The sequence below is a fragment of the Myxocyprinus asiaticus genome, chromosome 28 (assembly GCF_019703515.2).
Source record: "Myxocyprinus asiaticus isolate MX2 ecotype Aquarium Trade chromosome 28, UBuf_Myxa_2, whole genome shotgun sequence".
NCBI lineage: Eukaryota > Metazoa > Chordata > Actinopteri > Cypriniformes > Catostomidae > Myxocyprinus > Myxocyprinus asiaticus.
The window spans coordinates 1873152-1895145 of NC_059371.1; the positions used below are offsets into that span (position 1 = coordinate 1873152).

General features: G+C 38.9%; 1 protein-coding gene across 6 annotated transcripts in view; it reads right to left on the reverse strand.

Annotated features, from left to right (window-relative positions):
- LOC127419564 (IQ motif and SEC7 domain-containing protein 1-like) overlaps nt 1-21994 on the reverse strand; it is a 161993-nt gene that overhangs the window by 63145 nt on the left and 76854 nt on the right. The window contains exon 1 of one of the 6 annotated variants that reach the window (XM_051661072.1): nt 13373-13626. The exons of the other annotated variants lie outside the window; for them this stretch is intronic. Coding sequence (XP_051517032.1) covers nt 13373-13437 — 65 coding nt within the window. The 5' untranslated portion in view covers nt 13438-13626. Of the gene's footprint in view, nt 1-13372; nt 13627-21994 lie in introns of those variants that run through there. 6 annotated transcript variants of the gene reach the window in all.

Below are 21994 nucleotides of genomic sequence, written 5' to 3' on the forward strand. Positions count from 1 at the left end.
CTACCAGTTGGTGACGCTATAACCGTGGCCCATAATAGCCGCATCAATGTGATCAGCCACCATTACCATACATGCAGTACATCTGATTTTTCATCAAAACCACACAATGCACACAGAAGATATAAGGAACTTCCTGTTTCCAATTTTTTCTCATAAATGTATTGCTTCACCATGGTGACACCGTTCAAAATATCAAAAATCCCTTCGAAATTTAGCATCTACAATGTCTTGGCATGATGTTGCACAAATTTGGTGCCAGTCACATGAATCCCCTAGGAGGAGCATTTAAAAGTTCAGAGCCTGTGATTTTCAGAAAATCCAACAGGAATCTGACTTCCTGTTGGGTGGAGCTAATGACTGTGAGTATGAAAGTTGTTCGGCTTGATGAGAACTATAAATGTACCAATTTTGGTGACTGAAGGTGAAAATGGGGGGAGATACATATCCCCCCTTACATGCCCACTTTCAGTGCTTAGGCCCTAATAATCCTTTGAAGAACAATAGGGTCTCCGCACTTTCAGTGCTTGGGCCCTAATAATCCTTAGAAGAACAATAGGGTCTCTGCACTTTCAGTGCTTGGGCCCTAATAATAATAATAATAATAATCCTTAGAAGCATAATAGGGCCTCTGCACTTTCAGTGCTTGGGCCCTAATAATCCTTAGAAAAACAATAGGGTCTCCGCACTTTCAGTGCTTGGGCCCTAATAATAACAATAATCCTTAGAAGAACAATAGGGCCTCTGCACTTTCAGTGCTTGAGCCCTAAATATATATAAAGAAACAGACTCATGACAAATGTTTCAATTAGTCAATACACCCTAACATTCTGGTTTTACCCACAAATTTTAAGCCATGTTGCCATGCTGTTCTTTAGCATGACTAATGCAGTAAAATTCATGGGTAAATTGAATAATAGGCTGCATCAAGATTTTAGGTTAGAATTTAATCAGTAGGCTATAATCAGCATGTCCAGGTCTCGTAAATGGTCACCATTTCCTTTAAGATTATTTTAAGATTTTTAAGCACATTTTTAAATTCACTATTTCATTTTAAATGGTCCAGTGCAACAAATGAATTTTTAAATGTATCTCAATTACTATGAGTTTAAAAAATTGCATGTATCGTAATTATAAGTGACTAATAAGATGGTTTTAATGTGTTTTTTGTAATTTTTAATCATTATTATGTCTGTCAGTGTCTATGCGTATTCCTTATTGAGCATGCTTGATCTGCGCCTCTCATTAGAGAATGCTGTTCATATTAAGCTCAATTCTCCATTATTGAGCACACATGTGCCTCTCCCTTGTGATTGGTGCACCACGCGTTAAGTATTTGATTGATAAATGGTGTTCATAAAGAGGACGCTGTGTTTGTTATCTTCCCTGTAAACTATTTAGTGCTTCTCTTGCATTTCGTTTGCAAGAGAAACAGCAGAATCAACACTGAAATTTTGTTCTTTCTCTCCTGGTTAGTTGCGCATTTGCTTTTTATTCTTGCACCTGAACCTAACAGTACCAATATTAATCTGTATATATTATTAGGTTGAAGTGCGTTGATGTGGTGAGCTTGGTGTATAAGAGCCTTTATCACTGCACGTAAGGCATTGCTTTACTGGGGTGGTTTATAAGGGTTCCAGTTTGATGTTTTTAAGTGTATTCATAATAAATTTGCCATTGCAGGTGCGGTATGGCCCTGTATAACGATAGCTGCTGTTTCTTCATACCTGTTTCTTTACATCTGTTCCTGCGTGCTGTTTCATCAGAGTCGCATCATTGTTTGTTTTGCCAAACTTTTTGCGCTAAATTTGTCTTGTTTCTGCATTGTACAGTGCAAAACATTAAATTAAAGACAGTGGAAAAAAATACCTCCATTATAAATAACATAAATGAGAAGTGTATGTTGTTCTAGAAATGAAAACCTGACAGATGCACATAGAAAAATATTTTATAATGGATGCTTGCCAAATAAGAGCGATCTCTAATGTGTGGGGATGGGGGTGTGGTCGTCTGTCTGTGGGAGAGCGGTAAGGCTCGTCACCTAGGCTGTCATTGTCATTAACACCTGTCTCTCGTTATAGTGATGGTGGAGGGAGACCTGAAAAGGCCGACAGACACATCAGTTGGCAGAAAGAGAGAGACTGTTCCTGTCTGTGCAACAAGAATTATTGCCCATTACTAAAGTTACTTTGCCACTGAGTGCCCTTTTAGGTTTTGTGAACGACACTGAAGAGTAATAAAAGACTCACATTGACATTTCCATTGCCTCCTGACTCCTCCATTTGCCCTGAAAATACGAACTCTGTTACAGTTGGGCTCAGGTGCATTCAATAAAGCAGAAAATCAGATCCAGATCGGGTTTTGTGATAATAATGTGGGAAATTGCACTATAAAAGTAACTTAAATTTACACTTGGGCTGCACTTATGGTTTCTCCTATCCACATTCTCTGGAGCTGACAATTTTACAACTATATCATTAGAATAACTAGGTTAAAGAATGTATGATATATCATATAGGCATATAACATTGAACTCAAACGGTCAACTTGCTCAAATGCAATGGTTTTTAGCTACCGATACCATTGTAAAAATTCACTATTCAGTGAATGACATAATTGATGTAATCTTTTAGTGAAAATATCCAATAACAGGGCAGTTACTGAGATTAAGCGAGTAGTATTCGGCTGGTCATGCAATCCTAATATGGCGGCCCCCATGAGGGACCCTCTCCATGTGAAATAAAACTGCTTTTATAAGGCTACTGATATGACTAGAGTCGTCATCTCATGTGAGTGCTCATGATGTTATACACTTCTTTCAAAATTACTATTAATTTCTTTAGAGGTAAAAATGACTGATTCCCCCTTAAATGAGCGCAGGATTTGAGTATTACGCTGATTGTTGTAAAATGACTTAAATTTGGATCTGTTCCTCACACAAAGCCATCACACGGCCTCGGAAGGTCTGAAATACAGCATACAAATGGCATGGATTCATTTTATGATCATTTTTGGTACTTTTCCAATTTTTTGGCCACAACCCAGACATTCTGAAATGGCATCAGAGAGAGACACTTAAAATAAAATCAAAGGGTGAAGTTTTAGTGATACAGGCAACGGGCCAAGGTGAATGTTTTGGTGGTGCAGCAAAAAGTCGCTATAGAGATGTATCATTATGAGAGTGATAAACATGAGTCAGCAATGTTTTGGTCCATTTTCTCGGAAGAGAAAGGCTGTAAAATGTATATTTTACATATGTATATTATGTATAATGTATATTACCCGCTCCTCTTTCTTATATTACTATTAATCAAAAACAGTGTCTCAAAATGATCGGTTTTCATGACGTCACTTTAGAGCAGGCCTCGCCCATGACTGGTGATGGTCTCCATCCTATTATCATAGATCCTCCCCCGAGTGTTCTACACACAGTCCGCCATTTTTTTCTGCGCTGGAGCAGCTACGGTGGAAAGAAAAATGTCTCAGCTTTGTAAGTGTCATAAGTGTTCTGTTGTTGGCTTTAAAAGTGAACATAAGAGTCTTCATATACTCCCAGCATCAGAGCCACTGAAGACGCAGTGGACAAGTTTTGTTTTTGAAGCAAATGTGCCCCAAAACATATCAAAATTTGTTTATGTTTGTTTAAATCATTTTACACCGGACTGCTTTGTGAATGAGGATCAAAATTGTGAAGGTTGCACGGGAAAGTACGAGTTGGGAAGCTCAGACACCGTCAAATTAAGGCTTTTATTTTCTGCCCTCTGCACAGCCTGCACACTCTCTCTAGTGTTTTCCTGGGTTCACTCAGATAGCTTCACCAATAACAAAAACTCTTCATAAACTTCTTAAAAGACATGCAGCTTTTTGACATTCAGGACACATGCCAACACTAGACTGATGTGTCGTTCTCTCTCTGCTTCTGACGGTGGCGTGGCTGTTTATATGCCGCTCTCCCCAGCTCACTGGAATTAGAGACAGGTGTTAGACATAATTTAGCTCTGGTGTAAGCGTCCTTACTGCTTTCTCTCTCTCCGGACAGGCGCTCGACCATGCCCCCGCTGCCACAAATATAAAGCAGGATTTTCCAAAACTTTGATTCTCAAGCATGGATCGGTACCAATTGTTCATGTTCCAGCTTTAGTATTGCACTTTATATTTTGTTAATGTTTGCAAATCGCCTTTCCGAATGTGCTTGTTAGCTCATTCCACGGCTAATGCAGCTAAAGTTACCATTGTCTCTGATTGTATTCACGGAGAACAGAGCTATGTCGTTATTTTTACGCTTACTGTCTGTATAATAATAGGGGATGGGGAGCAGCAGCTCATTTGCATTTAAAGAGACACACACAAAAACAGCGTGTTTTTAATTCCACCTACAAAGAGGCATTTACAACATGGTATAATAAATGATCCGTGGGGTATCTTGAGCTGAAACTTCACAGACACATTCTGGGGACACCTGAGACTTATATTACATCTTGTAAAAAGGGCAATAATAGGTCTCCTTTAAGGCCCGTATATAACACTGGCACAGACAAATAGACTTTACTTAATACACAGTATGTAGTGGGTGTTCTGAAAATCAAATTTTTTTTTCACTTTTTTTTCAGCAGGTTTCAGTGAATGTTTTTTTTTTTTAATTATTTTTTATTCCATGCATAACGTCACCTTGTAATATATTGTAACATTTACTATTAATGAACGAGTGTAGTCGTTCTACTTTTCTGAGATTTATTCTTGACCGTACAACAGGTAACAGGCAACATATCACAAAGCTAACAAACAATTCTCTCTCAAAATCTTTCAAAATCGTTCAAAAACCCAAAGTACACAGCACACATTTTTGCAGAAAGAGTATAGCCTATCAGTGTAATGTTAAAAGGTACTGACAACTATTAATATTAAATTGCTCGGTGGCAGCTTATAATAAACCAAAAGCGTTACCATGAAATGTGCCGCTAGATGCTCCAATAGTTAAAATTTTTTAAACGGGGCTTGGCGTTCAGGGGTTGTTGAGATGAAGGCCCAATTAAATGTTGTAAATTATTTCTCAAAAGTCAAGTCTTCCTCAAGCATACAGTTTTTAGGAAAACTAAAAATGTTTTAATGCGTTTATTTAAAAAAAAGACTGCAAAAAGAAAAGAACAACCACCATCTCGACACCAGGGTGTCAGGGCTTCAGACTAAAAAAATGACTAAACTGAAACATTAAGGAGCCAAACGGCTGTTTTTAGTCACCAAATCACAGATTTTCTCGATTTAGATTGCTGTTCAGAAACAAGATAGAAAGCTGAATAAAAGGAAGTCAGCTGATAACCCATTCATCAGAGGTTTAATAAACAGTATATATAGTTGAGAAGATAAGTTTGCATTCCCTTTTGTCTCATAAATGTTTACACCCCTTTCATAATTTATATAAATATAAGAGATGAAAGATTTTTTTAAATTTAGTACTGCTTTTCAGAATCTACATTACAGATATTTACATAATGTATAATATGCATACAGTAGTGTGTTGTCTTCTTGAGCATCAATGAATGTTTGCACCCAGTACAAGTTGTATACAAGTCCCTCAATTGTCCTAAGTGTCAAAAGCTTGATCTCATATATATATATATATATATATATATAGATAGATAGATATAGATATATATATATAATATGTATATAATATATATATATATATATATATATATATATATATATATATATATATATATATATATATATATATCAATATATATAATTATTATAATTTTTAAAAAAATATTGCCTTAGTCTTTCTTTACTGTTACTGGATGGGTCAGACACAGAGACTACAAGAGTGCAAATTGAATGAAATCCCAGATGCAGTTTACTGTTTACACATGGGACTCTTATTTTGAAATGTCTGTGCTCACAGTTGTGAGCTCACTGATGGCTGATTCGCTGAGAAAGTGAATCTGATTCAAACTGCTAACCTAAGCTCCTGAGTTCACACCTTCAGTTCTTTTCAGGTGATTCATGAAAAAGATACGGTTCAAAAGAGTCATTTGTTCACGACTCTCTCGCGCTCGTCAGTAACAGAACGGGCGAAAAGCAGCGCGAGACACACTGGTGTGCGCTCTATAGATGTATTCAATAACTCACAAGATGATATCTGACGAAAACACATATGAACGCACACAACCCGACTGTCGCCAATGGCGACTAGATTTTAAATTAGTGTCGCAATCAATTCTTTTTGGTCGCATTTGCAACCATTTTAGTCACAGTCTGGAGGCCTGTGGAGTGCTGCAGTACCCCTACTTCCAACGGCCCTGTCAGGAATCTGTTAACTCATGGTGTAACTTTAGAATTGTTTCCAGATTGGCCAACTGAGCACAAATATTGCACATTTACTTCCAGTGCTGTGTCTATTACTGATGTTTCTCCTCAGTTTAGATTAAATCTAACAAGTAAAGCTAAACAAACTACATTTCAATCTGTGATTCAAGCACTGAAATGTTGCATTACACAGATATTCTGGGCTCACATTTTTGTTTAACAAGCACTAACCATCAATCAATTTCCTACATAGCTGTCCTCACATACTGAAATCATTTCAACTCAATATCAAGATTTCATGTCCATTTATATATTATTTTTTTTTTAAGTAGTTGAGGAAAAAGCATGACAATATAGTCAGCTGGTCATTATTGCAAATTAACCATCCTAATGTGACTGTTCAGTACATGATCTCTTTTTGCAGCCTTTGTGAAATTTTTGTCAAATATTCCCCCTCAAAAACATTTTCTCTCACAGTCACAGCTGAACATGCAGACAATAACACTGAATAACATTACAGGAACTTAACAGAGCCATGTGATGCAATACACCAATACACGCGTGTATGTGCGTATGTGTGTGAAGGATGTGGAGGTATGTCAGCCGACCCCCAAAACCTTCACCCCATCTCCACTAGGTATTTGACAAATAGCAGCTTTGGTTTGTGTGTGTGTGGATGGGGGGGGTTCCAGCATTCCAGGAACAGAGAGAGAGAGAGAGAGAGAGAGAGTGAGGTAAAGGTGGATGAAAAGAGAGACAGGAAGAATTCATGGGAGTTTAGAGACTCCAGCAAGTTAATGAAGAGCAGACTTCAGTGTGTGTGTGTGTGTATGTGTGTGTCAGCAGTCACAAGTGGATTTCCATACGAGCCTGAAACACACCGCACACCATCTGACCCATTCACTTTTACTGTACGTGACGTGACCACAGAGCAAATTCAAAAAGAACATCTCATAACCAGTGGCGTAGCCACGGGTGTGCCAGGATGTGCAACTGCCACCCAAATTGTAAGCTAGCACACCTAAATGAAATGGCAGTTTTTTTACGCTTTACTGTTTGCATCATGTAAGACATGGTGTGGGGGCGAGGGCGTGGCCGAGCATTCGTCTTGGGAGAGAGGATAATGGTAAGGGTTTTCACCTGAGATGAATTGCAGCTAATTGTGATTTCTACAGTGCATCCGGAAAGTATTCACTGCGCTTCACATTTTCCACATTTTGTTGTTACAGCCTTATTCCAAAATGGATTAAATTCATTATTTTCCTCAAAATTCTACAAACAATATCCCATAATGACAACGTGAAAGAAGTTTGTTTGAAATATTTGCAAATTTATTTAAAAAAAAAAAAATGAAAAAAAATAATCACAAGTACACAAGTATTCACAGCTTTTGCCATGACACTCAATATTGAGCTCAGGTGCATCCTGTTTCCACTGATCATCCTTGAGATGTTTCTACAACTTGACTGGAGTCCACCTGTGGTAAATTCAGTTGATTGGACATGATTTGGAAAGGCATACACCTGTCTATATAAGGTCCCACAGTTAACAGTGCATGTCAGAGCACAAACCAAACCATGAAGTCCAAGGAATTGTCTGTAGACCTCCAAGACAGGATTGTATCGAGGCACAGATCTGGGGAAGGGTACAGAAAAATTTCTGCAGCATTGAAGGTCCCAATGAGCACAGTGGCCTCCATCATCTGTAAATGGAAGAAGTTTGGAACCACCAGGACACTTCCTAGAGCTGGCCGCCCGGCCAAACTGAGCAATCGGGGGAGAAGGGCCTTAGTCAGGGAGGTGACCAAGAACCCGTTGGTCACTCTGACAGAGCTCCAGCATTTCTCTGTGGAGAGAGAACCTTCCAGAAGAACAACCATCTCTGCAGCACTCCACCAATCAGGCCTGTATGGTAGAGTGCCCAGACGGAAGCCACTCCTCAGTAAAAGGCACATGACAGCCCGCCTGGAGTTTGCCAAAAGGCACCTGAAGGACTCTCAGACCATGAGAAACAAAATTCTCTGGTCTGATGAAACAAAGATTGAACTCTTTGGCCTGAATGGCAAGCGTCATGTCTGGAGGAAACCAGGCACCGCTCATCACCTGGCCAATACCATCCCTACAGTGAAGCATGGTGGTGGCAGCATCATGCTGTGGGGATGTTTTTCAGCGGCAGGAACTGAGAGACTAGTCAGGATTGGGGGAAAGATGAATGCAGCAATGTACAGAGACATCCTTGATGAAAACCTGCTCCAGAGCGCTCTGGACCTCAGACTGGGGTGAAGGTTCATCTTCCAACAGGACAACGACCCTAAGCACACAGCCAAGATAACAAAGGAATGGCTATGGGACAACTCTGTGAATGTCCCTGAGTGGCCCAGCCAGAGCCCAGACTTGAACCCGATTGAACATCTCTGGAGAGATCTGAAAATGGCTGTGCACCGACGCTCCCCATCCAACCTGATGGAGCTTGAGAAGTCCTGCAAAGAAGAATGGGAGAAACTGCCCAAAAATAGGTATGCCAAGCTTGTAGCATCATACTCAAAAAGACTTGAGGCTGTAATTGGTGCCAAAGGTGCTTCAACAAAGTATTGAGCAAAGGCTGTGAATACTTACGTACCTGTGATTTTTTTAAAGTTTTTTATTTTTAATAAATTTGCAAAGATTTCAAACAAACTTCTTTCACGTTGTCATTATGGGGTATTGTTTGTAGAATTTTGAGGAAAATAATTAATTTAGTCCATTTTGGAATAAGGCTGTAACATAACAAAATGTGGAAAAAGTGAAGCGCTGTGAATACTTTCCGGATGCACTATATGTTCACAGTGAGAGACGGGGAGATAAAAGGCTGCCCAAAACCCCAGAGAGAGAGAGAGAGAGAGAGAGAGAGCGAGAGAGAGAGAGAGCTTCACACACCCCGAGAGAGTGCTATTTGAATGAACATTGTGCTTGAGTGTGCCGCTGGAAAGCGTAGTTTGAGTTTTTGTAAAATAAAATACTTTTTTGTGTTGGATCCGTCTTCTCCTGGTTCCTCCTCTCCCTCCTCTATGAACGAACGTTATTACACACGGTATTATCCTTTATTTATATTGGCTTAATAATTAACATTACAACAGTATTTTCTTTTTTCATTATGAACCAAACCTCCCTGTACCTCCAAAACTATATTATTATGCCTAATGTTTTTATATATTAAAAGGGCAACTTACTCCATTTATTTATTTATTTCAGTCATTTACAGTACACAGAGCTTTAAAAAATTACAGCTAAAAAGAAATTGTTGCAATGGTTGTTAATGGTCATTTTATTATATTTCGCTTAATTTTGCTTTAGTTCTTGCACACCCAAAGTCTTGTTTCTGGCTACGCCACTGCTCATAACACATATGCAGTGGCCCCAAACAGTATTTGAACACTGAAGTCAAACTTAAAATGTCTTAATATAGGTAACATAATATAGAAGTAAATGGCATTTATTTTTAAGAAAATAGCAAAAGCACACTTTTCATAGATAATGTTTTACAAAACTATATTTATTAGATTTTAAATTATAAGACGACAGACAGGTTACAGTGTTGACACTTTGTGTTTGTCAAGCTTTAGTGGAACAGCTTGACAGTAAATGTGCTGAACTGTGGTTACTCTGCACCTGTGTGAACTTCATACATACATTTAAAATCACCAGACACCAGTTGATTAACAGTCAGTGAGCAGAAATGGCTCAGAAAAGTGAAGTTAGTTCTGAGAAAAGCTCGAGCAGCATTTGTTTGCAGACGACACTTGCTTTGGTATTTTGCTGTCTTACACAATGACATCTTTAAGTGTGACTTGAAGTGTGACCAAATACTTTTTAGGGCCACCATATATTAGAGCAGGCACTGAATTATTGGAGGATCCAATCGCCAGAGTTCAAAAGATAAAAACAGACATTGTGTAATCAGCAATGCTCCCATCAAAAGGTTTAACATCCGTGCGGGTCATTATCCTGTGTTGAGATGGCGTTTTGTGCTGTTGATCTGTTGGCAGGATGTGAGGTGGTAGTTATGTGTCCTTCACCACAGGAAGCAGCTGTTCTTCACTGATCTTTCTGAAAGATATTTTGTTATCAAATGCAGAACTGCTGAAATGTGAGATACTACACAATACTGAGCCAGTAAAACAAACAATCTTAAAAAACTCAAAACCCACTAGAGGAGGCCATACACAAAACACTGTTTCCTGATGCTTTCACATTTTCATCACCACAAGGACAATAATGACTGGATTTTTGTAATTTCTCACTTAACTCGTTGCCATGATGGTACGGTGTTCCAGGTGGTTGCTTGGATATATAGCTAGGTGATTGGAAGTGCTGGGAAGTAATGGATTACATATAATCTGGATTATGTAATCAGATTTCAAAGATTGTGTAGTTGTAATTGAATTACATTACATTTTATAATATGCGTCATCAGATTACAGTTACCTATTTATGGATTACATGATTACATTCTTGATTACATTAAATCAGTCAACGGCAATAACTACAGCAGTGCATAATTCACTGATTACACCGGGTGCATTCATCCTCCGTGAGCATGGCATGAGCTGGGCGGTCGTGTTGGATGTTCACATTGGCCGCATCTCTTCCGCGAGAAACAGCAGCATCTCTGTGCAGAAAATAAAGTTATCTATGGGGTCCTACGCCTGCTGAGGTTATTGCTGTTTCAAGGACAGCAGCAGGCAGTCACGTGCACTTTATTTTTATCAACACACTTGGTTGTGATTGGTTAATGTTGTGTCTAAACTGTACACCTATATACACAGAATGGCAAAAGGTCCATCAGTTAATTAATTCTTTCCTTTATTTAAGTTATTTTACTGAGTTTACTTGCATGCAGACATATAAATTGTAGTGTACTATAGGTTCGGTTTTAGTAATTTTGATTTGCTTTTGTGTCTTCAATAATCTCCTGATTATTTTAGTGTTGTACTGCACCCAGAGCCGCTGAGCTCAGCATGAGTCGAGTGGCACAAATATGCTCAATGCTGAAACTATCCGCTCACTGCCGCGTCTGGGATGCTTCTAGGACACGTCACCTCGCGACTCATAGTGTCATATGTTAATATGGGCACCGAAACGAAAACTCGCCGCTCACACCTCTCTCACGCCATGCTCACGGAAGATGTGTGAACACGCCGTTATGCTCCTAAATTTGAAAAGAGTCCTCTGAGCCAGAGACTGAAATAGGTGTGATAGGTCTAGCCAGGTAGCACAAGATGCATTAAAGACAGTGCGGTTCCATTCCTCATTTGACCACAGAAATAAGTTGATTCTCAGAAAGGCACAGGGTAAAAATACCTGAGCAATGCAATCTTTGCCTTACAAAAATTATATTCATTGAAAAAGTCTCCACATCCAATCTTAAGAACCACAAGAGAGATTGTGTACTTTATATATGTTTTCATATGTTTTTATAATGTTTAAAGAAAGGAGTGTTAAATGGTACATAACAGATTTTCAAATTAATGGTTAGATTTCCATCAAAAAATGCACTGAATTATCCAAAAGTAATCTGATTAGATTACCTAAACGTGTACTCTAAAAGATTACATTACTGATTACAATTAACTTTGTGTAATTTGTAACCAGTACCAGATTACATTTCAGAAGTAATCTACCCAGCACTGATGGTTGCTAGGTTGCGCACTGGCAAGTCTCTATTATATTTTGATCTGTAGATTCGGCTCCGGCCCCTCCATTTCTAGCCCATTTTATCACCCACCAGATGAAAATAGTCAGTCCGGTCACTTAGAAAAGTAATATCACACCTCTCCTCAACAAACCGCACGATTTGAGGTATCATTCATGTCTATAGCATACAGTAAACTGTGTGGGACAGGTTACAGTATGTGCTGAAGGGTAAAACTTACACTTGGGCATTTGTTCAAATCCCTAATGGCGAGTATGAGCAATTGTAATATGCTTGCAGCTCACCTTAGCAAACAATACACTACTAAAACACCACAAAAAAACGAAGTCTTTAATTCTTGAATTCTTACTGACCGATGTACAGCTCAAGACTGTCCAATATTTGATAGTGAAGCACAGACCGTCCCGAACAACAGTGGACATCATAAATAAACCATGACACAAGCATTTAATGCTCTCTCAGTATAAAAACCTTGAATTAGATATCTAACTTCAGCTGAGCTCATCTCTAAGTAATAAATAACTCAAATATACTCTGGTTCATACAGACTTGGATCAAATTATCATGTGCATGTGAGACCTTTATAACCAGAATAAACTGGACTGTCATGTAACACTGTTCTCTCTCAGCTGGACGGGCTAAAAAAACACCTTCATTAATGTGACCATGTTGTAAATATAGACCAGTGTACATGACCATCATAACAGGAGCAATGAATGAAATCTGGTTTAAATTTATGGAAACCAGGTCAACAGCATGTGATAAGCTCCTATAAATACAGATTTGCTCAGCACACAGTGCATTCAGCTGTTCTACAACACTTACACCATATAAAACTATTGGAGACACAATATGGATGCAACTTGAAAAAAGCTACTTCAGTAACATTGCAAAATACACAAACATACTCCAATATACCAATTTACAAATGAACGTTATTTTAAAGCTAAAACAACAGTGTCCTGCAGTGTGACATGCTTGAAATAATCTAAAACTAGGCTATTTTATAAGTATAAAAAACATTTCTAATTCTTCTATATTTATAATACATGCAGTTTTTGCGTCCTCATTGATTGAGAGACTTCATAAACAATTGTTCTTTTAAAAATTAATTTGCCACACTTCAGGACCACTGAATTTAATAAGTGAAGGCAAAAAGGTGATTCAAAATAGTGAAAACTTTTAAGAAATGGTGACAAGTTACAATACCTAGAAAATATACTTATGATATATACAGTATAAGTACATTGTAACTTTAAATCATGATATTGAATAAAGAGCAAGTTAGTGGACATGTTACATGACAACTATCCATGTGCCACCGCTGAAGTATTAGACCAGATCTCTCACATAAGCACTAGTTATAGTCCAGTCTTACCAGCTGTCCAGCTCCAGTTCAAGCAGAGACTGTGTTTTCTCCGACTGACACTGTAAACACCACATATCTGCAGAATAATACACATCCACAAACCGCCAAACTCAACCATCACTTGATCCAAATGCTCCACAGTGAGACAGAGAACAGCACGATAACAGCTCTGCTGCTCACACACTCCACCATAACTGCCGTCACACACACAGCTCTCTCTCGTGAGTGAGGCTGGGGGGCGGGGTTTTTGTTGCATTGACTAATAAGAATTCCATCAAAAGATCTAATGCTAATCAAGAGATAGACATTTTAAATGTAAGACATTTTACTTTGGAAAAAGGGAGAGGGAAGTAAATGGGAGGTAAGAATGAACTTTGAAAGAAGAATGTTCTTAGGGCGGCTCTGTATAGGAGGAATGTGTGTGGGAAAAGAGGAAAGCACCTCTATTAATAGAGCCTTTTAGGGAGAGAGAGAGAGAGAGAGAGAGAGAAAGAGAGATTGTTGTGTAAATCATCCAGCATTTATTGTCCTTTTCTAACGATCATGTGTGTTTATAGTTCATGTACACATTTAATGCCTTTAGACGAATTGACAAATTCTCTCTCTCTCTCTGCATTATGGTATGTTCAGGTGCAGGTATGTTCTTAGACAGAACAGATGTTTAGTATTGTTTGACCTTGCTTGAGTGACCTCTTTTGAATGCATTATGTATATTAAACTATAAAAAAAACCTTTAAATAACTAAATCAATTGACTAAGTGATCTTTGTGCTATCACTTTACTTGAAGCCTCGATGTACAGTATAATGCATTATAAAAGTATTCATAATGCCTTTTAATACACTTGAAAGTGTGTTAAAATGTAATCAGTTTTGTTGTTGTGAATTATCATCACACCTCTGTAACAAGCCATTAATTACTATATAACATATTAATTACTATATAACACTATTACAGTGAAAATGTATTACTATTATTTAATATGTATTACTAATAGTAAAATACTATTGTAATGTGCTAAGATAGACAATACACAGTTACATACACAGGCTTCAGGTAAAGTATTACCATGTTGGTTAACCCAGAAATGTGATATCATGTGACTTGTAACTGTAGTTTTGCATGTATATGAATGTCCATGGAATAACAATATTCTGATGACATGAGGAAGTGCTGTAGTCACAGTCAATGGCCCGTGTCACAGAGATGGGGAATTCTCTGAATAATGGCATCTGAGGTGATGGGAAAATATGTACCAGATGGCCAAACATTACCTTTACAAGGACACCAATCAATCCAAATTCTGGACCAAGGAGGCCACGTCCTCTAATTAGAAGTGGTACATTTATTTCCCTGTGGATTTTCTCCACACTGCTTCCTTTGCTTTGCTGCATCTTAAACTTCAAACGACACATAGCCAAAGGGAAAAATACAAGTTCAGAGAAGACATGTGAGGGAAACATCCATCAGTCAGCAGTTACATTGATAACAGATGTCTGAGTGTGTGACAGAATGTGGCTATTTTATTTCATGCATGCCGTGGGCTGCAGCTGTCCCTACACTGTGTCCCGACCCCACGGTCAAATAATGCATGTCACCATTCGCAACCTTCCCAATCACACATACGGTATGCGCTTCAATCCACCGATGCAGAGACACACATTAGACGTGTGCAGCAGCCTCAAAACAGATCATTCATAAGGATATCACACAATTTATATGTCCACTTTATGATAATATATTTGACATATTCAGGCTTTGGGGGAAGACTCACCTTTTGAATAGACTGATATTCACAGAAATCTATCTGACTTCTAGGCTAGGTTGATGTCAGATCTGGGAATTCTAACTGGCCTCTCACAAAATGTCTGCTTTAATTCAAAACATATGTCTGCAATAACTAACTCCAAGAGATCCAAAATGACAGTGTATTATTATTTTTTGCATCTTTTGACAGTTATTATTATATTTTCATCAAAAACAGCTTAAGAAATTGCAAAGGTTTTCCAGTTTAACAAGAACAGAACATCTGAAAGCCTGTGAAAACAAAAAGAAAAAAGAGAAAACATGAAATGAACAAGGGATCCCCACCCTGATGGGTGATGGAAAATGTTTTGCACAAAAGCAGTGTTCACCTAAAAACCCAACCCTGAAAACATGATACAGTACCAGTGGAAACTGACGTCATTCCATATATTTGATATTTTCTTTTTCTGGAAGAGGACATGCTAATTGTTATCATATTTGAGCAATGTTTAGCAAGCTGTGTCAAGAGGATCTTATGTAAGAGTCTTCTAGAGACAGGATCAGGTGCAGGATCTGAAGTCCTCTAGGCAAAGAATATCTAGGGAAGAGAAACTGGTGTAGAACCTAGAGTACACTAGAGAAGATGGTGTAAGATTCTTAAATACTCAAAGGAAGAGGACCTAGTGTAGAATCACTCTTGTACTCTAGGAAAGAGGATTTGGATCAGCGCTACGTGCAACAACCGTGCACAATGTCTTATCCAATTTTTGTGAGAGCACTTATTCTAAGTGCAATTTTCGTGCCAGCGCAAAGTGCAAGTGGGCGTAGGTGGGAGTATATGCGCTATTGTGGGTGTATGCACGCAAACTGTGGGTGTATGTTAATGAAGTGGCGCAAAGTGCTATTTTCCTCACAAGCAAAAATGTATCAGTGGGGTTGTAATTGTAAAAAAAAAAGAGAGAGAATATTTTCAACAAATGAATCTATGTTTGTTAATTAGGGCCCAAGCACTGAAAGTGCGGAGACCCTATTGTTCTTCTCAGGATTATTATTTTTCTTTCAAGGTTTTCAGTACTTCTGGGGTACTTAAAATGCGTGAAAACTCTTGAAATTTTGCACACACATCAGTGTCAGACAACTTTCATAATTATAGTCATAAGGGAGGGGGCCTGGGTTGCTCAGCGAGTATTGATGCTGACTACCCCCCTGGAGTCGCAAGTTCGAATCCAGGGTGTGCTGAGTGACTCCAGCCAGGTCTCCTAAGCAATCAAATTGGCCCGGTTGCTAGGGAGGGTACAGTCACATAGGGTAACCTCTTTGTGATTAGGGGTTCTCACTCTCAATGGGACGCATCCACATGCTGTAAGTCTCCGTGGGGTCATGCACAGCAAGCCATGTGATAAAATGCGTGGATTGACTGTCTCAGAAGTGGAGGCAACTGAGACTTGTCCTCCACCACCCAGATTGTAGTAACCACACCACCATGAGGACCTACTAAATAGTAGGAATTGGGCATTCCAAATTGAAAGAAAAGCGGATAAAAAAATAAAATAAAAAAATTATTGTCATTAGTCTGTCCAACAGGAAGTTGGCCATTTTGGATTTTTGGAATATTGCAGTCTCTGAACTTTAAAATACTCCTCCTAGGTGATACATGAGACTGTCACCACATTTAGACAGCATTATGCCAAGACAGTGAAGATAGAACAGAGTTTGATATATCGAACGATGTTGCCATGGTGAGGCATTAAATTAATGGTGAGAAATGGGGAAAAGGAAGTGTCTCATATCTTCTGTGTGCAATGTGTGATTTAGATCAAAATTGAGATGTATGTTTAGTCTTGGGGGCTAATCACATGGATGACTATTTTGGGTCACGGTCATTACGCCACCACCTGGCATCAGGAAGTGTGGCTCTTACAACAGACTTAAAAATAGTCCTCTTATATTTATTCATATTGCTTCAAAATTGTTTATAATAATGTCAAATGCCAAATGTACGTGTCCACCTTGCATTGTTTTCCGAAAGCCACCAGGTGGAAATGGACCAGTTGTGCTTGGGCCCATCATCACTGCTTGCAGCTATATTTTACTTTTATATTTTATATTTAAAGTGCAGAGACCCTACTGTTCTTCTAAGGATTATTCTTTTTCTTCTTCTTTTCAAGATTTTCAGTACTTTTGGGGTACTTAACATGCGTAAAAACTCTTGAAAGTTTTCACACACATCGGAGTCATTGGCAATTAGGGCTGGGCAAAATTGCAGGGAGAGGGGGCGTACAGGGGTCTATGTAGCACCACCCAGAAGATGGGCATATTCCGGCGGGCTCTGTAGCACATCACTTTTGAGCTACAGTCACCAACCTTTGTACACATATAGATCTCATCAAGCAGACAACTTTCACACTGACAGTCATAAGCTCTGCCCAACAGGAAGTCAGCCATTTTGGATTGTTTGAAAAATGCATGCTCAGGAATTTGAAATACTCCTCCTAGGGATTTCATGTTACAGGTACCAAATGTGGGTGACATTATGCCAAAGACATTGACGATGTTAAATTGTGAACAGATTTTTGATATATCGAACGGTGTTGCCATGGTGACGCGATAAAATAACGTCAAAAAATGGGAAAAGGAAGTGTCTCACATCTGCGTGCATCATGTTATTTACATCAAAATGGAGCCAAATGTTTGGCCTTGTGGGCTGATTACATTGATGTGGCTATTGTGGGTCATGGTCGTAGCGCCACCAACTGGCGGAAGAAAGTGTGGCACTTTAAACAGACTTTGAAATATCCCTCTTATTTTTACCTGAATTGCTTCAAATAATTTTTAAATAATGTCAAGACAGTGCAGATTTAAAATTCTGAAGGGATTCTTGAGAGTTTAAACAGTGTTGCCATGGCAATGCATTAAATGTCATTATTCCTCTTTATGTACATTCACATGTTTTTGAGGTACTTGGCATGCTTGAATTTTCATGATATACTGCACACACATCAGAGTCGTCAGCCTTTAGGCCTGGGCAAAAGTTAACACATAGGCGTGACTGGGGAGCTCTGTAGCACCACCTTTTGACAAAAACTTTAACCAAACTTGGTATATATGTTGTTCTCATCAAGCTGGACAACTTAGCTCCGCCCAACAGGAAGTCGGCCATTTTTGATTGAATCTGCATTTTTTTAAAATAGCAGGCCCTGAACTTTTGAATACTCCTAAGGAATTAATGTGACTGCCACCAAACTTAGGCAATATTATGTCAAGACATTGAAGATGCTAAACTGCAAACAGATTTTTTTTGTGATTAACATTTTTATTAATTTTCAAAACAAAGAAAAACTAAATATACAGTTGTGCTCAAAAGTTTGTATACCCTTGGAGAATTGGTAATATATGTATCATTTTTAAAGAAAACATGAGTGAGCAGGCAAAACACATTTCTTTTATTTCTTATAGGATTCATATTCAACTGTAGGTTATAACAGAATGGCACAATCATAAAACAAAACATGGCAACAAATAAAAAAATGAAATGACCCCTGTTCAAAAGTCTGCATACCCTTAGTTCTTAATACCGTGTATTGCCCCCTTTAGCATCAATGACAGCATGCAGTCTTTTGTAATAGTTGTCTATGAAGCCCCAAATTCTTGCAGGTGGTATAGCTGCCCATTCGTCTTGGCAAAATGCCTCCAGGTCATGCAAAGTCTTTGGTCGTCTTGCATGAACCGCACGTTTGAGATCTCCCCAGAGTGGCTCGATGATATTAAGGTCAGGAGACTGTGATGGCCACTCCAGAACATTCACCTTTTTCTGCTGTAACCACTGGAGGGTCAACTTGGCCTTGTGCTTAGGGTCATTGTCATGCTGGAAAGTCCAAGAGCGTCCCATGCGCAGCTTTCGTGCAGAAGAATGCAAATTGTCTGCCAGTATTTTCTGATCAAATGCTGCATTCATCTTGCCATCAATTTTCACAAGATTCCCCGTGCCTTTAGAGCTCACCCCCCCACCCCAAAACATCAGTGAGCCACTATTGCTTCACAGTGGGGATGGTATTCTTTTCACTATAGGCCTTGTTGACTCCTCTCCAAACATAGCGCTTATGGTTGTGACCATAAAGCTCTATTTTGGTCTCGTCACTCCAAATTACAGTGTGCCAGAAGCTGTGAGGCATGTCAAGGTGTTGTCATTTGTGGCATTGGCACAGTAAAGGCTTCTTTCTGGAAACTCGACCATGCAGCTCATTTTTGTTCAAGTATCGTCGTATTGTGCTCCTTGAAACAACCACATTGTCTTTTTCCAGAGCAGCCTGTATTTCTCCTGAGGTTCCCTGTGGGTTTTTCTTTGTATCCCGAACAATTCTTCTGGCAGTTGTGGCTGAAATCTTTCTTGGTCTACCTGACCTTGGCTTGGTATCAAGAGATCACCGAATTTTCCACTTCTTAATAAGTGATTGAACAGTACTGACTGGCATTTTCAAGGCTTTTGATATCTTTTTATATCCTTTTCCATCTTTATAAAGTTCCATTGCCTTGTTACGTAGGTCTTTTGACAGTTCTTTTCTGCTCCCCATGGCTCAGTATCTAGCCTGCTCATTGCATCCACGTGAGAGCTGACAAACTCATTGAATATTTATACACAGACACTAATTGCAATTTAAAATGCCACAGATGTGGGAAATTAACCTTTAATTGCCATTTAAACCTGTGTGTGTCACCTTGTGTGTCTGTAACAAGGCCAAACATTCAAGGGTATGTAAACTTTTGATCAGGGCCATTTGGGTGATTTCTGTTATCATTATGATTTAAAAAGGAGCCAAACAACTATGTGATGATAAATGGCTTCATATGATCACTATCCTTAAATAAAAGACAGTTTTTTGCATGATCAGTCATATTTTCAAAATCAATGCCAAAATTTCACAATTTCTGCCAGGGTATGCAAACTTTTGAGCACAACTGTATATACAATGATTCAATATTAACTCCCACTACTTCCTCTCCCCAATCAAGAACCCCACCCGACCCCAAACGAACATCCCAGTGGTCTTACATAAGTACACACATATACAGAGAATAAAATAATAATAATAATAATAATAATAATAATAATAATAATATATATATATATATATATATATATATATATATATATATATATATATATATATATATATATATACTGTAAATATGTACATATACACATACACATACATACACATATACATACACACACACACATATATGTATACACATATACATACATACACATACACCTATAATAAACATACAACTCTAAACTATACCTCTCTCTCCACTGCGAGAGTCCCACAAAAACATCAAATATCTACCCCATTTCCCAATAAAAGAATCCCATATCCCCAGCCTTCTACATGTTACCTCTTCGAAGGCTGCCACCCTTCCCATCTCCTCGCACCACTCCCGAATTGAGGGTGCTCCCACCGACTTCCAACCCCTTAAAACAATCTGCCTGCCTATCATCGCACTGGTGAGGACCCAATTGTTTATGTATTTGTCACCTACGTCGATGACCGCCCCATCACCCAAAACACAGAGTCTGGGCCAAATGAAATCCGAATGCCCAACACGTCACACAGAACACTCTGTACCTTCAACCAAAATTCCTGAATCTCAGCGCACCACCAAAAAACATGGGCCATGTCGCCTTCCTCTGATTGGCATCGCCAGCAGGTGGGTGTGTCTTTAAGACCAAGCCAATACAATTTAGAGGGGGTCCAATAGAACTGATGTAAAGTCTTGAATTGTATAAGGCGCACTCTTGCATCTCTCAATGCAGTTTTTATGTTTTTCAAAATCCTAGCCCATTCTCTCTCCTCCAATTCCAGGTTTAAATCTTTCTCCCATAATCTCTTGAGAGTGGTTGAGACTCTGTCCCCCAGGCTCTGAATTAATAAGTAGTAATACACTGATGCTTCATGGCCCTTTCCAAAAGCAGAAATCACCTCTCCTAGAGTGTCTGCTGCTTTAGGGGGGGTGTATGCTATTCCCAAAAATAGTACAGAGCAAATGGCATAACTGAAGATACCTAAAAAAAACTGAGATCTGGAGATCCCAAAATACTGAACCAGATTGTCAAAGGATCTCATCACACAGCTCTCGTAAAGATCACCGAGTGAATTAACCCCCCTCGCAATCCACTCTGACCAAAAAAAGGGGACTTATTAATGCATAGTTTGGGGGTTAGCCATAGGCTCGAGGAAACATTTAGATAAATATCTGAATTAGACACTCTGGACACTTTTGTCCGTACTGAGTGCAAATGTGAAATAACGGGGTGTGATTTAACTTCTCTATTTAGTTTGATGGAAAGGCTTTGCAATGGCAAAATAGGGGCAAGAAGTTCTTGTTCAAAGCAGAACCAGGGAGGGGCTCTTTCAGGTGGAAGCGACCAATGAGCCAAATGTCTGAGACCGAATGCATAATAATAAAACAAAATCTTGGGTAGGCCTAGCCCACCTTTGTCAATCGGCCTATGTAATTTATTGAAATGTAGTCTGGGGCACTTACCACTCCAAATGTAAGACTTCGCTATGCTATCAAATTGCTTTAAATAAGAGAGGGGGACATCTACCGGAAGAGACTGTAGCAAGTAGTTAAATTTTAATAACATTAACCTTCCCAATCATCGATAAATGTAATGAAGCCCACCTGTCTACATCGCTCGAAAACCGTTTTATTAAAGGGTCAAAATTATCTCTGGCTAAATCAGACAAACTTGTTGGGAATAAAATGCCCAAATACTTAATGCCCTGTTTGGGCCACTGGAAGGCGCCTGGCTGGAAGGCCGTAACTGGACAGTATGTTGTCAAAGCCAAAGCTTTGGATTTAGACTAGTTGACTTTGTATC